This window comes from Capricornis sumatraensis, chromosome 12 (assembly GCF_032405125.1).
Source record: "Capricornis sumatraensis isolate serow.1 chromosome 12, serow.2, whole genome shotgun sequence".
Lineage (NCBI taxonomy): Eukaryota > Metazoa > Chordata > Mammalia > Artiodactyla > Bovidae > Capricornis > Capricornis sumatraensis.
In genome coordinates, this window is record NC_091080.1 from 21,088,968 (window position 1) to 21,106,060 (window position 17,093).

The following is a 17,093-nucleotide window of genomic DNA, read 5'->3' on the forward strand; positions in this document are numbered from 1 at the left end:
TACCTCCAGGGCACTATGGCTCCGAAACCACAGCGGGAAAGCCGATCAGGCCTACAGGTCATCCGTGGCCTCTGCTTTGCAACAGCTTAGACTGCCAAGAATTTTAATCATGGAACACTTTTTTGATCTCACACCTCTATTTATAATAAGTTCACCATTCAACCATTCCTTCATGAATGTTAATTTTCTCTCTCCGCTAGATTATAAAGTCCTTGAAGTTAATGATCATGTCTTTTGGTTTTTGTATTCCCATGGTATCTATTTATTCTAGAAACAGAATACATACTAAATATATACATATTAATTTACCCTCTCAACAGCTGCCCTAAACCACCAAAAGTAATCATGGGGCTGTGAGAAGAGAGATTTTCTAATAAAGGAAAAAAACACAAAAACCAAATCAAGCCACCAGTGCTGTAATTTCAGGAATCCTGCTGTGGCAAAAGCAGCAAGGAGTGGAGCTGGGCTCTTTTAAATGACTGTGTGACCCAGATTTACAGATTAGACTTCAGTATAGTTAATTTACAGAATAGAAAACTCAGGTGTCAATGTTTTACACAGGAATTTGAAAGGTAAGGACCAAAATTCTCAGTGCAATTACAAATATTTCTCATAAAAATAATCAAATGGGAATTCCTTGTGATAAATAATTTCTCAAAGTTTTCATTAAAAACTTAAGAAAAAGGTAAATAAACCAAACTTTTTCATAGAAAAATTGTATTTACAACTCCATTCAAAAGCAGTTTTTAAAAGCAAACAATCTAACACTGAAATTGAGAAATCTATGCTCACCCAAAGTTGCCAGGTCTAATAAATTATTAATAGAATACTGCATCAAAAATAAGGCAATAACCCAAGATATAACCATTAATGATTTCTCCACTCCCACTACTAGGTAGAAATAATCTGTCTAGTAGCAAATGATACTTCATTCCATTTCAGCATATCTGAAATCCTTAAGGACAAAAGTGATAAAATGCAATCTTCATTAGACTTTCAGAACACTAGAAAATAATTTCTAAAGCACAGAGAGGTAAAGAGGTATAATCTCTGAAAAGATGTACTCAATGTTCAAAATTCAAGAATGCAATATTAATACACAATGGGCGTTAGGTGAATATATGCAATACAGTGATAACAAATTAATTTATTTAGTACTTTTTCCATTCCATATCATCAGGAGGATTGATTTCAACTTTCCTTTTACCTACATCAGACCAGTTGGTACTCAAAACTGTACCACCAGACTCCATCTGCAATAAGAAATAAAAATAGATTAATTCTTGGACCATATAATCCAAACAATTACTTTTCAAAAAATGTTCCAAGCACAGAGCACCAAACACAAGCTATGTTTGGCTCAACACACACAACACAATATGTTAATGTTAGGCTTTCCAGGTAAGTTACTATACTTTGTAAAAATCTGAAAAGGAAACTCTAGTTATGTAGGAGGACCATGTCCACAGACACTGCCATATAAAACACCATGTCTCCTTGCTGATCAGCATAGAGGTATATATGGAAAAACTACCTTCAGATGAAACTGGCTCCCAAGGAAAATGATGATATAATCTCTTTTGCAGAGCTTAATAAAGATTTTCCAAACTAAACTCTTTCTGGTTGGACAGAACTCTAGGAGTCTCTTAATGTTCTATGTCAAATACATGCAAGTGTACACTGGAATTATTTCTGAATCAAGGTACATACACATACAGATATAGTGTCTCAGGAAAGAATCTGCCATCTATTTACTATGCACTGACTATAACAGCTACCAACAATCTTAGCATATTCATAGATACATTAAAAAAATAAAGCTCTAGATACTGTTATCTTGGGGCTTCTCAGGGGGCTCAGTGGTAAAGAACCCGCCTGCCAATGCAGGAGACACAGGTTCAATCCCTGGGCCAGGAAGATCCCCTGGAGAAGGAAATGGCAATTAATTTTAGCATTCTTGCCCGGGAAATCCTATGGACAGAGGAGCCTGGCGGGCTACAGTGTATGGGGTCACAGAAGAGTTGGACATGACTTAGTGACTAAACACCACTACCATTTGTAATCTTACTGCAATTTAAAAAAAAAAACAAAACACTGACTTGGATCAAAGCAAGTAAGCTGCTAAAAATCTAAACATTTAAAAATAACCAACCTGTGTTATTGGTGAATGTATAGTTGTACATGCCACCACTACAGTGGAGCCTCTAAACAATGCCAGTGCCCCACACTCTCTGCCAAGCTCCTTCCCCTGGCTTCCTCCGCATGAATGCTCTTCTCCCATGGAGAGAGATGCGTGACATGTCAACCTCCAAGCTTGACATGGCACCGTCTCTCTGTGGCCTCCTTTGACCCTATTTAGGACTCTAGCTACCTCCTCTCGTAAGATTTGTCTACTGGGTGAGCAATATATAATATACATTGGATGACACTGCATTGTTAAAATTGTAAGGATCTGCTTTCTTACACCTGCTTCCCACCCCTGGCTTCAAACTAAAGCTGAGAGTTTCTAAAAGGCAAGGAGCATATTTTACCAATACTTATATGCTAGATCAATACTTTAGCATACCTACTTTTTACCATATATTACCAATACTCAAATGCTAGATCAATACTTTACCATACACACCATACATGGTTATCAGTACTTAAATGCTGTAGCCTGGCACATAGTAGGCTTCAAATAAAATACTGAATAAAATGGGACAAATCTATATAATAAATTACTTCTAAGAGAACTGAAAACAGATTTAATTTATAGCCTGATCATGTCTGCTGATGACATTTATCTTCCCCTTTCTGCTATGGACTGCAGTGCATCTGAGCACTTCCCTGATTTATTCTGTACACTTGGTCTTCTTGCCCAAGTGGACTGAGAGATTACAGATGAGACAGTTTGCTTCTCTGTACAGGCAGACCTTATTTTATTGTGCTTCCCTTTATTGCACTTTGTAGATACTGCATTTATTACAACTTGAAGGTTTGTGGCAACCCTGCATCAAGTGAGCTGCTAAGTCACTTTTCCAACAGTGTGTGCTCACTCCATGTTTCTGTCACATTCTGATAATTCTCTTCTATTTCAAACTTTTTCATTGTTATTATATTTGTTATGAGAATCTGTGACCAGTGATCTTTGATGTTACTCCTGCAAAAAACTACGACTTGCTGAAGACTCAGATGATAAAAGTTAGCATATTTTAGCAATAATGTATTTTTATATTAAGGTATATACACTGTTTTTTAGACATGTTATTACACACTCAACAGACTACAGCATAGTGTAAATGTAACTTTCATACAAACTAGAAAACCAAATGGTATGACTCACTTTATTGCAAGATTTGCTTTAAAATGGCAGTCTAGAATTAAATCCACAGATCTCCAAGGTATGCCGGTATTCCCACAAGGACAGAAGCCAAGTCCTTGCTATGTTCCAGATCAATGTTGCCAGACAGAGGGCCTATTTATGCATGTGTATAGTTCAATTACAATTAGCAAAGTTTCTATATGAAAACGGACACAGATTCCATATCTTTGAAATTTTACACACTATTTTGTCTAGCAGGCTCTTAAAAAGTCAATATTTAATCTGATTTCTGGGAATTACCTGGGGGCCCAGAGGTTAGGATTCCAGGGGGCATAGGTTTGATCCTTTGCTAGGAAACTAAGATCCCACAAACCGCCGAGTATGTGTGTGTGGCAGGGCGGGTACTGCTTTCTCCTTTTGGAGGCATTAATATACTTTTTCCTATTCTTTCTACTAAGTACAACTAAAAACCTTGAATGTCATTTAAATAACAAATATAAGAGGACACGTCAGCTAGAGACCCTGGGACCCAAGGAACAACATGGTGGTGAGTTCTTTGGGTTTTCTTTTGCCTCATTTTTTCAAGAGTTGGAACTGAAGAAGCTGGAAATACCAAACGGTATGACCAAAAAACCCAACAAAAGGCTGCTTTCTCTAGCCAAAGGATGAAGACCAATAGGAAAACCGAAACCTTTTAGACAGTAATCACTCCAGTCAAAACCACAGTGAAGACTGTGGTCCATCTCCACCCAGGCCAGCGCCGTGAAAAGCCTAGACTTTGACCCATGCTATGGTACCATGATCTGGCCTCCTCTGTTGACCGGGCTCAGTGGAAACCACCTGGGCAGCTGAACAGCTGCCTATTCCCAGCAGTAACAAGGAGTGGCCCTGGGGGGTCTACAGAGGCAGAGCGGGATACATGGATTTCTACCTCCACCTGGCGATAGTGAAGTGGTTAACTTCCCTTCCTTCGCCAGAGTGGTCGTCAGAGAAAGCTCCTTCACAAGGAAGGTTTAAATAAGATCTACAGTTTCATAACATGAAAATGTCCAGGTTTCAACTAGGTACCACTTGGCACTTATGAAAAACACCAAGAATCAGAAAGATTTCAGATTCTATGTTTAAAAAGAGAAGACAATCAATAGATGCTAACACGGAGATGACAGAGAAGTTAAAATGATCAGACATACTTTTAAAGCAGTCAGGGTAAAAATGCTTCAACAAGAATCATGAACTAGCTTGAAACAAATGAAAAAAAAACAGAAACCTCAGTAAACAAAGATATAAAGAACCACCAAATAAAAGTTTTAGAATTGAAAAATACACTTGGAATAAAAAGATTGGTGAACAGGCTCAAGAGCAGAATAGAGAAAACAAACAATCAGTGAACTGGAAAACGAACCTATATAAACCTGAGTGACAGAGAGAAGAGAGGTAAAATGAAGCGCCTCAGGAATGCACAGTGCTGTAACACACCATCCAGCATCTGTGTCATCAGGTTCCGGGGAGAAGAAAACAAAGAAGGCAGGTCTGAAAAGGTCCTCAATGATACAATGAATGAACATATCCTACAAGTGGCAAAAAACATAAATCCATGGCTGCAAGAAACTGAGCAAATTCCAATCAGTATAAACCCAAAGAAATCCTTGCCAATACAGAGTCTGTCATGGACAGATCTACTCTGAAAGAATGCCTTAAGGAACCTCTCTAGACAGAAAAGAAACAATAGAAACCAGAACCCCGAAACACAGTAAGGAAGAAAGAAAGGCCACAAGACAGGGAAAGACAAGAGAACTTGCTTTTCCTCTTGTAAGTTTTCCAAATTACTACACTTTATGATGTGATTTCTAAATGTATGCAGAAGAAATATTTAAGAAATTATAAACGAGAAAAGGTAAAGGTACATAAAGAGAGGTAACATTTCTAAATGTCACTCAGTTTCAAAAAACGGTACCAGGAGACTAAGAGAAGTATAATATAGCTAATATAAAATCTAGAGCTACCACTAAAAATGCTACACAAAGAAAACACACTAAAAAATACTACATAACTCAAGATGAAATTCTAAAAAATGTTCATGTAATCACAGGAGAACAGGAAAAACAAAAACAGAAATACAGAGCAAAGAGAAAACTTCTTTGGCAGACATAAGTCCTAATGTATCAATAATTAAATGTAAGTGGTCCAAATGCATCGATTAAAAGAGACTGGTAGAGTAAATTAGGAGAATGAAATGGCCACCCACTCCAGTACTCTTGCCTAGAGAATTCCGTGGACAGAGGAGCCTGGTGGGCTGCTGTCCATGGGGTCGCAGAGTCAGACACGACTGAAGCAACTTAGCAGCAGTAGCAGCAGAGTAAATTAAAAACATGACACGAATACATGCTGTCCAAAAGATACTTTACATATGACTGAGGAATCTGAAAAACAATGAATATATGTGTGTGTGTATATATATAACTGAATCACTTTACTGTAAACCTGAAATTAATACAACATTGTAAATCAACTATACTCCAATAAAATTTTTAAAAACTAAAATTAAAAAAGTATGACTTAGGCAGACTGAAAATAAAAGGATGGAACAAGATATATCATGCAAAAATTAAACAAAAGATATAATCAGCTATACTAATATTAGCAAAAAAAATTACCAGAGCTAGAGAATGACATTGTATAATGATAAAAAAGCAATCCACCATGAAAATGTAACAATCCTAAACACATATGAACTAAACAGAGCTCTAAAATATGTGAAGCAAAAATTCACAAAACCTAAATATGAAATCAATAAATCCATGATTATAGCTGAAGACCCTCTGTCAACAATGAATAGAACAGTAAGATAGAAAATCAACTCAGAATATTTTTTAAAAATTCAGTAAGAATATCAATCAACAGGATTTAACTGACATCTACAGAATACTCCATTCAACAAGAACAGAATATACATTCTTTTCAAGCGGAATATATACTTAAAAGAAGTTTCAAGTGAAATAAAAATATATATTGAACTGAATAAAAATGAAAATATAAAATAAAAATTTGTAGGAGACAGCTAAAATTCCTGAGAGGGAAACATAGAGCATAAACACATATAATAGAAAAAAGAAATTAAAGGGTTGAATCAATAATCTAAGCACACATCTAAAGAACCTATTAAAAAAAGGAATAGCAAAATAAACCCAAATCAAGCATAAGGAAGAAAATAATTAAAAGTAGAAATAAATGAAATTTAGAATAAAAAACAGGAAAAATTTAAGATCAACAAAAAAGCTGATTCTTTGGGGGAACCAAAAAAAAAGAGGGTGAAGTCAGTAAAACTGACAAACCCTAGCCAGACAAAGAAAAGACAAATTACTATCACAGGAATGAAATGGGTTATCACTACAGAACCTGCAGACATCAAACGGCTAAGAAGGAAATCATACCAACTAACAGCTTAAACAAACAGACCAATCCCTCAAAAACAAACTACCACAAGTCACTGTATGTAAAATAGATAACCCAAACAGCCCTATAAGCTATCAGGATAATGAAATTCATAATTTAAAACCTCCCCAAAAAAGAAGTATCAAGGCCCAGATGGCTTCATTAAAGAATCTTTAAAGACAAATTATCACTCATTCTACAAATCCATTCCCCTCAAAAAAGAGGACTGAGCACTTTCCTATTCATTCTATGACGCATTACTCTGATACCAAAACCAGAAAAGAATGGCACCAAAAAAAGGAACACTACAGACCAATGTCCCTCATAAATACAGATACAAAAATGCTTAAAACATTTGAAAACAGAACTGAATAATATACCACAAAAAGAATTATACACTACTAAGTGGGGTTTATCCCAGGGGTGCAAAGTTGGATCCATGGAGAAAATAATCATATTAATCATATAAAATCACTACTTAAACAAGTTAAAGGAACAAAAAACCTACCTAATCATACTGATTCAAAGCAGAAAAAACATTTCACAAGTCAACAGCCATTCATGATAAAAAAAACTCAGGAAAACAGAAACAGAGCAAAACTTTCTTAACTTGATAAGCATCTACAAAAACCTACAGCTAACATTATACTTAACAGTGAATCATTGAATAGTTTTTCCCTTAAGATGGGGAACAAGGCATGGATGTCTACTCTTATTCAACATAATAATGGGAGGTCTAGTCAGTCAGTACAGCAATAAAAGCAGATAAACAGCACACATATCAGAAATGAAGAAATTAAACTGTCCCTATTTGAAGACTGTCTACACAGAAAATCACAAGGGATCTACCAAAAAAATCTCCCAGAACCAGTGAATTCAGTAGGGTCACAGAAGACAAGATAAACATTAAAAAAAAACAAAAAACAAAGTCCTGTATTTCTAGATACTAGCAACAAACACATAGATAAGAAAATTAAATATATAATTCCATTGACAATCACTCAAAGAAAGAACCAAATACTTTAGTGTATCTAGTAAAACACACACTGGATTTACATGCTGAAAAGTGCACAACAGTGATGAAAGAAATCAGGGATCTAAATAAATGAAGCTGGACAATTTGGCACAGTAAAGATGTCAGTTTCTCCAAACTGGCATGCAGCTCAATGTAATTCCTAACAGGACTTTTTCCGCATCAGACAAACTATTCTAAAATTTATAGAAAGGCAAAGGAACTGAAATATCCAAAACAATTTTGAAAATGAAAAATAGAGTAGGGGAAATAAATCGGTCCAATTTCAAGACTTAAAATAGCAACAGTAACTTAGACTGTGGTATTAACAGAGCAACAGACACTCAGAACAGTGGAACAGGGACCCCAGAAACAGACTCAACGCTAATATGCTCAACTGATTTTTGAGAAAGATGAAAGGCAATTCAAGGAGGGAAAGACAGCCATGTCAACAAATGGTGCCGGGGCAACTGAACATACACAGGTCAAAAAAAAAAGAAGCTTAATCTGCATCTCATACTTCATATAAAAATCAACTCAAAATGGATCATGGACTAAGATGCAGTAAGTAAGAAAAACCTGTATTAAAAGAAAGAACGCAGGGACTTCCCTGGTGGTTCAGGGGTTGAAAGTCTGCCTTGCAGTGCAGGAGATGTGGGTTCGATCCCTGGTCAAGGAACTAAGACCCCACATGCCACAGAGCAACTAAGTCTGTGTACTGCAACTACTGAAGCCTGCACACCCCAGTCAGAGAGTCCGTGTGCGGCAACGAGATATCGCAGGATGCAACGAAGATCAGCAACTAAGAACCCACACAGCCAAACACGTAAATATTTTTTTTTTTAAAAAAGGAACACAGAAGAAAATCTTTGAGATCTAGAACTAAGCAAAGAGTTCTTAGAACTCGACACTAAACCCATGATCCATCGAACAAAAATTGATACATTGGACTTCATCAAAATTATACCTCAGTTCTGCTAAAGACTGTTAAGAAAAGAAAAAGACAAACTACAGACTGGGAGAAAATATTCGCAGACTCCATATCAGACAAACTCGCCAGATTAGTGGCTGCCATGGGCTAAGAACGGGTAGGAAAAAAGGGTGTGAACATGGGTATAAGATGACAACGATGAGGGAATCCTGTGGCAACGGAAATGTTCTCTATCTTAACTGTCAACATCATGGCTGTAATATTAATTCTGTAAGATGCTTCCACTGGGGAAATCTGTAAAAGCTAGAAGGCATCTCTTGTACTTTCTCCAACTATGGGAATCTACAATTATCTCAATGTAAAAAGTTTAATATAAAAAAAATTCTAAAGCAATAGTGAAAACCACAGTCATGATCAGTTACCACATGGTAACCTGATAAGGAATATCTAAGTCTCAAACACACTTATTACCTCAAACACATTTATTAACTGTTAATTAATTTTAATTATTAAATATTAACTTTAACTTTCTACTGTAAAAATAAATACCTTAAAAGACAGTGACATTTTCGGAGCTACAGGCGAAAGTCCAATAATTACAGCTTCAAGCAAAATCTACATGGTTCTACAGAACTGAGGCCTAATTCAGGTGGTATTCATGTCCTGGCAAAGAGCCTGAATTTTCTTAACTAACAGAGAAATTATTAACAAACCAGTGATAATCAACGTGCACCGACCACTTGCCCAACACTGTTCTGGAAGTCTCCCTTCTATATTCCTCATCCTTGACACTGAGACTACATATGCCACTCGATGGAGAACACTGGACGCCCACTCGGCTACTGTGATAAATCTGACTAGAGTAACTCCTATCGCCCACGCTAACCCTGGGATCTCAAGTCTTTCAAGTTCTAACTCCCTGATGAAAAAATTTATACACCATTTGTTTCTCACCTCTTCCACAAGTTTCCAACTTTCTCATAAAGTTTCAAGCAAGAAGTGGTCAGACAAAGCCCATTTAAAATGGTCTCCCAACTACAGTACATACAATCTGATCTCTTTACTTATATTTTTAATTTCTTAAATTTACAACTATAACAGATTTTCTTAAAGTTTATGTTCTTACAAATGATTTGTTCATGGCACGTTTCACTTCATCAGAGCCATCTGAATAGATCTGCTGAAATAATTTGTTTAAAGCTGCATCTCCCTCCAACTTTTCATTCTTTTCTTCTTCTTTGATCTCACCGACCAATTTATCCCAATTTCTTGTATAATGAGATGATGATGGATATAGGTTTTTTACATCTATGGAGTAAAAAAAAGAAGTGATTAATCAACACGTGTCGATTATGTCAAGTGCATGTAACTCTGTGACCATGGTGTTTACATCTCAGCAAATAGTTTAAATCATTAAATTTCATGTTTGTAATGAGTGTCTTCCTGATATATAAATCAATAATTAACATTTAAAACTTCTAAAGACTGAATCGGTAAGCATAATGTAAAATCTGGAAATTTCTTTTGAGCAAAATAACTCACAGTGTAAACTTTTGGTACATTATGCAAAACTAGATTAACAAAGAAAGCCTACATGTTACTAATAGGAGAAACTGTGAGGAGCATACAGGAACTTCCCTTCTAAGACCCACTATTTTTACTTATTTCTGACTGTGCTGGGTCTTCACTGCTGCAGGCTTTCTCTAACTGCAGTGACTGGGGGCCACTCTTGCCGTGAGCAGGCTTCTCACTGCAGTGTCTTCTTTTGTTCCTGAGCTCGGGCTCTGCGCATGCGGGCTTCAGTAGTTGTGGCAAACAAGCTCAGGAGTTGCGACCCACGGGCTCTAGCGTTGGCTCTGTAGTTGTAGCTCACAGGCTTAGCTACCCCACAACATGTGGAATCTTCCCAGATAAGGGATCAAACTTGTGCCCTCTGCATTGGCAAGCAGATTCTTAATCACTCACTGGACCACTAGGGAAGCCCACATACAGGAACTCTTACGTGTAGAGAAAAGGTGCAAAGATTGTACCAACAATTCTAAAAATACTGACTTTTTAAAATAGATGCTTCATTAATAAATTTTCTCTAAAAAAAGCTTGAACAAATGTTAGAAAATACAGCTTCTAGGGCTTCCTCGGTGGCTCAGTGGTAAAGAATACACCTGTCAATGCAGGAGACACCGCTTCTATCCCTGGTCCGGGAAGATACCACATGCCACGGGGCAACTAAATCTGTGTGCCACAATTACTGAGCCAGCGATCTAGAGCCCGGGAGCTGCAACCACTGAACCCATGCTCCTCGGCTACTGAAGCCTGCCCACCCTAGAGCCAGCGCTCCCCAAGAGGCAAAGCCTGCGTATCACAACTGGGGAGCAGCCCCCACTCGCCACAACTAGAGAAAAGCCATGCGCCAACAAAGACCCAGCAAAGCCAAAAATACATGAAATGATATTGATATGTGTGTGTGTGTGTGTGTGTATAACGTAGCTTCTCCTGAGGTACTTATATCTTTCAGAGTAAAATTAAACTGAAAACAATGACATGCCATTTGACATTGCCATGCCATCTGACAGTGAGTTAAGACTCCATCCTCTCACCACATTAAAAATATCAGATTACTTCAACAGAAGAAAACAATAAAGAATTCTTGAATGCTGAAAAACAGTACATGATGATCCAGAGGTCAATGCCCACATCACGTGCACACAGGAAATAATATTACTTGGAGGGCACATTGGGATTAAACAGAGGCTGCTTGCAGCCAGAGAGGCAACCAACCCAGGAAGATTCAGGGCACTGCCAAAACTGCCCCAAAGACCAAGGGAATCAAGGTCTTGACACACAAATAGTTTAAAAGAAACTAACCAGATTACCTAAGAACTATAAGAGCAGATATGTTCATTATTCAATGGAAATATAACATAAGCCACAAATGTGAGTCACAAATATAATTCTAAAATTTCTAGTAGTTTAAAAAAACAATCAGGTGAAATACATTCTAAAAATGTCTTATTTAGCCTAACACATCCAAAATAGTATCAGTTCAACATGAAATCAATATAAATATTAACATATTTTATATATCCTTTTCACACTAAGTTTAAAATCTGGTATGTATTTTACATTTAGAGCACATCACAATCCAGACTAGTCATATTCCAAGTGGTCAATAGGTACAGGTGGTTTGCAGCTACTACACTGGATGGTACAGCTAGATAGCCTTAAAAAAACAAAAACTCCCCTATGAATTTAAAATTTCCCTGTGAATTAGGACACATGATGCTAGTCTACACGTCCCTCTCCCACTGTTGCCACTATATGTCCCCCTTCTCAAAAGAGATGAGAAACGAATCGTTCACTCTGTTTTCCATCCTTTCTCTTCACCTCTCTCTCCCTGCCCATCTCACCACCCAACCCCTAACAAGACAAACAGCAACACACCAGTTTTATACAGGGCAAGCAAACTGTTTTCCAAATTCTATCCACCTGTCCTCCACCAGTAATCTCTTTCTTTTGTACATTTTCACTAGGAGCCAAGAAAACAAAAAACGCATGCCAATGGTAAATTAAGAACTTAGGACACACGGGTTTAATTAATCCTAATGCTGATTTGCCAGATGGGACCACAGTTCTCATCTCCATTTTACAGATAAGAAAGCTGGCACAGATAGGTTAACAACTTGCCCTTATCTGCAGTCTCCAGCTTGTCAAACAATCTGATAAGCACATTAACCCCTTACAAAAAATATAACCGGTCAGGAGGAATACCATCTTGAATATCCAAGGCATTGAGTTTAAAAAGAGTTTGTAACTGTAACACCAAAAAAAACTTTAATCTCAGAAAAGCATTAATACCTGTAGGTGGCAAATGAACTACTCAGAGACAGGTAACCTAACTTCTTGCTTATTCACTCTAACATCAACTAACTGCAAAGCTACTCATGTCAGCAGAGACTTCCCACTGTTAGAAAACGCAGCAACAAGCAGTATCACACATGGAGTACAAGAACCAGACCCAGACTCTGAAGACCTGGATTTAGTCCTGGACAATGAAAACTGCGGGGTAATCTCAGGCAAGCTGTTTAACCTTTCTGAGCCCATAAGGTCACAGGAACAATACGAGGTCACTTATATACAGGGCTGCTGCTAAAACTAGGTGAGATACTACATTTAAAATATGTCTTAAAAAAATGCTGTAAGCTATATATAAACCTCAATCCAAAAATCTCTGGGAATCAACCCCATGAGAAGCACATAACATCTTTACCAAATCTTTCACATACAGCAGGGCACAGAAGCTTAATAAACAGCTCATATACCAACCTGAATCATTTCGATTCCTAAAAATTATCTGGGAGGGTAAATTTCCTGGCTCTGCTAATTATGCTGTAGGTTAGCTATGACAATGTCATGCAGGGAACTGGGTGAAGGGTACATGGGAACTCTAAATTTCTGCAACTTCTATTAGAACCTAACATTATCTCAAAATAAAATCTGAAGATGAATGCTCTACTGGCGAACTTGGCATTTTCTACAAGGTGCCACAATGAAACTGTATTTTATACTACAGAAGAAAGCAGTGAAAAATCAAAAAGTAGCTGAAACAAAGTTACCTCATTTTAGTCATCAAATCAGAGCATTATCTCTAATCAAAAGGTAATCTCTCTCCATTCATTAATTAGGTCATTGCTATAAAACACTCTTAGACTTTAGGTCTAAGTGTGTCCCACAGATTAATCACTGCATTAGAAAAACACCTGTCTACTGCCTATGCTTAGAATTGACCCCAACATAAAGTAGTCTTTTCCTTAAAGGATTAAGCAATCAACCCTTGTTTCTACTCTACTCATAGGCTTGCCTTCGGCCTTCATTAGCTGTCTGCCTCCACCTCTTAGAAAAATAGTGAAATGTGCTAGACACTTTTCTCTGGGAAGCCCTGACATTCCAGGAAATTAGAGTTGACTATATTAGAAGAGACAGAAAGGCATAAATAAGAGGGGAGAAAGGAAGAGCGGGAACTATATCAGCAGAGTAAAACTATTACACATAAAAAACAGGAAAGGCCAACACACAAAAACAACCCCCAGCCAATGTCACAAACTGCCACGGTAAACAATAAACTCCACTTCCCTCTGGGCTCTGATGCCATTCATTTGTATTCTTATGGAGTTTAAGAAGTTAGAACCATCATTAAGAAATATTTTGTATTCATTACAGAGCAACCTTATTATACTCCATGTATTTTATCTTGAGAACATAAATAATGAAGTAGAAAGAATACTCATCACTATTTAATTTCAACTATACAACACAACATGAATCCAAAGCGCATCAAGGCCAGAAAACAAACCTGCTATGAACGGTTTGGGGTTAGGCACATCTCCTTGCCCCTCTAGCTTTTCCCATCTCACAGCCTCTGGCTTTTTCATTTTAATTTCAATCTGGAGGAGACACCAAAAAAAATCAATTATTCAATGTAGAATACACAGAACAGTTTAAAAAAAAAGCAATTTCCTTCAGTTATCAATGTTTCATAAGAATCAATAGTGTCCTTGCTTCCAAAGCTAAATTACAAAGCTAAATTCGGAGAACTCTGAAACAATTACTTTGTTTCTACTTAAAAGCCACCTTCAAAAACAATATACATACACACTCTAAACTACAATTAAGAATCTAGAAACCCACATGCTTTTCTTCTTTTAAAGCAGTGTTCTCAACTGGGGTGATTTTGTCCCCGAGGGGATATTTGGCCATGTCTGGAGACACTGTTGGGTCATCACAACTGAGGCACAGGTGAGGAGAGGCTGTGTGTCTATCTGCTCAGTTGCTCAGTCCTGTCCGACTCTGCAACCCCACGGACTGTAGCCCACCAGGCTCCTCCATCTGTGGGATTTTCCTAGCAAGAATACTGCAGTGGGTTGCCAGTTCCTCCTCCAGGGGATCTTCCCCACCCAGGGGTTGAACCGGTGTCTCCTGCATCTCCAGCATTCAGAGGTGGCCTTTTTTTTTTTTTTTTTTTTAACCAGTGAGGGACCTGGGAAGCTCCTGAGGAAAGGCAAGCGGTGCTACTAAATATAAATATCCTACAACATACACAACAAAGAATTACCCAGCCCCAAATGTTAACAGTGCTCACCACTGTTCTAAAGGAGCTACTATGTATGTGTGTACATTAACCTGTTTCAGAGTAGAAAAACTTATTTCATTGTATAAAAATATCAAAACAAGTAAAACTAAGGGAAGTCATGAGTTAGACCCCTAAAATTATAACTTGCTTAATAATAACATCCTGCAACTTGCCTTTATTGACTAAAGTCACTTTAATTGTTCTTGCAAATTGCATACCCTCCAAGTTTCATGTAGCATGAAGATACCTTTAAGCACCCACTATATAAAACACCTCTGATGTATGGGTCATTATATTAGTGACCCACTGGTGAAAAACCAACTGCAGTTTTGGACCATGAATTTTTTTTTTTTTTTTTTTGACCATGAATTTTAAAATCATTATAACTAGATTCAAACACATCTTTATCAATCAAAATAGGAACCATTACAATCAACACATTTTTGCCAACAAGAAATAAGTTTGTTTATTCCTGTATCATAAAAATCAGTGCTTCAGGATCGAATGAACTCTTGAAAGCATATTCTGCCTCCTGCTGGTTATGGAAGCATTTTTCCTTCAAAAAGCTGTCGAGATCCTTGAAGAAGTGGTAGTCCATTGGTAAGTGGTCAGGTGAATATGGCAGATGATACAAAACTTCACAGCCCAATTCGTTTAATTTCTGAAGTGCTGGTTGTCGATGTGCAGTTGGGCACTGCCATGAGGACGAACTGGGCCCTTTCTGTTGAGCAAAGCCAGCTGCAGGCACGGCAGTTTTTGGTGCATCTCATCCATCTGCTGAGCATGCGTCTCAGACGTAATGGTTTCAGAAAGTTATAGTCGATGGGACAGGCAGCATACCACCAAAAGTGACCCTAACCTTTTCTGGCGCAAGTTTAGCTTTGGGAAGTGCTTTGGAGCTTCTTCTTGGTCCAACCACTGAGCTGGTCATTGCCAACTGTACAAAATCTACTTTCCATTCGTCACAATCCACTGAGAAATGGTTCACTGTTGTTGCAAAGGATAAGGGAAGATGACACTTCCAAACAATGGTTTTTTGATTTGCAGTCAGCTTACGAGGCACCCACTTATCCAGTTTTTTCACCTTTCCAACTTGCTTCAAATGCCAAACGACCACAGAATGGTCGACACTGAGTTCTTTGGCAATGTCTCACATAGCTGTAAGAGGATCAGCTTCAATATACATCCATTAGCAGTTTCTGGACCAAATGAGTTGTTGATTTGAGTTGTCTCTGCAGCTTTATGACCCATTTTGAACTCAAATAAGATAATTGCTCAAATTTTTCTTTCTATCTAACATCATTTCCCTAGTCTAAAATAAATATAAACAGCAAGTAGTAAGTCATTAGCAAAAAAAAAAAAAAAAGGGAGAAACGTGCATTAAAATGATGTATAACATATCCACGTTTATATAAGAAGGTGTTCTAATATCAAATGGCAAAGTTCAGCAATTCAAAACCGCTATTACTTTTGCAGACGGTAAAGCATCCACCTGCAATGCAGGAGACCGGGGTTCAACCCCTGGCCTGGGAAGATCCCCCCAGAGCAGGAAATGGCAACCCACTCCAGTATTCCTGCCTGGAGAATCCCACGGACAGAGGAGCCTGGTGGGGGGCTATGGTCCATGGGGTTGCGAAGAGTCAGACACAACTGAGCGACTAACACACAACAGTTAATGGTAACTTTTCCTGGAACATAGAGCTAGTCATGCCCAGTTAAAACTGGTCAAGACCACTGACCATTCAACTGGGGCTCCATGAGTGTTTGACCTCAGAGGGCCAAAATATGTCACCCTCAGAACATGCTAATGCCATTTTCTGCACATGCATCTCACGAAGAAACGTGTAATTCAGATATGCCCGTGCAGGATACCAATGACTTCACTTTATCATCCTTCCTTTCCCCCACCCCTCAGACCATCTTGCTTCTTTATCCCATAAATAGCCCAAGTCTGTCATCTCTAGAGAGGCAGATATCAGATTTTTTGTTGTTCTCCTGTCTCGTCATTCAGCTGCTTCATGAATAAACTCTCTTTTGCAAATATCAGTGTCTTAGTGTTCGGCTTATTGTGCATTGGGTAAATGGACCTGCTTTGATAACACAAGTAATGATAACATTTTTACAATCATTGGTTCAATAATCATCAAACATCTACCGTGAGCAAGGTATAGTCTTCAGGAATGTGAGGGATTTTTTACATATTAAAAAATAATATGTGGTCATCCCTGACCACTCAGTAGTGTGTGAAGCACTTGAAGAAAGGCAACTAAATGTTCTAAACACTCAG

At 37.8% G+C, this 17,093-nt stretch overlaps 1 protein-coding gene across 3 annotated transcripts in view; it reads right to left on the minus strand.

The window, feature by feature from the left end:
- Window positions 1-460: 460 nt before the first annotated feature.
- Window positions 461-17,093, minus strand: part of SUGT1 (SGT1 homolog, MIS12 kinetochore complex assembly cochaperone) — a 41,147-nt gene continuing 24,514 nt past the window's right edge. Inside the window, exons 12-14 of one of the 3 annotated variants that reach the window (XM_068984491.1) lie at window positions 14,030-14,120; window positions 9,806-9,987; window positions 461-1,253 (exon numbers count right to left, since the gene is read on the minus strand). In XM_068984491.1, coding sequence (XP_068840592.1) covers window positions 1,152-1,253; window positions 9,806-9,987; window positions 14,030-14,120 — 375 coding nt within the window. In that variant the 3' untranslated portion in view covers window positions 461-1,151. The remainder of the gene's footprint in view (window positions 1,254-9,805; window positions 9,988-14,029; window positions 14,121-17,093) is intronic. The other 2 variants (XM_068984493.1, XM_068984492.1) reach the window with 2 other exon arrangements.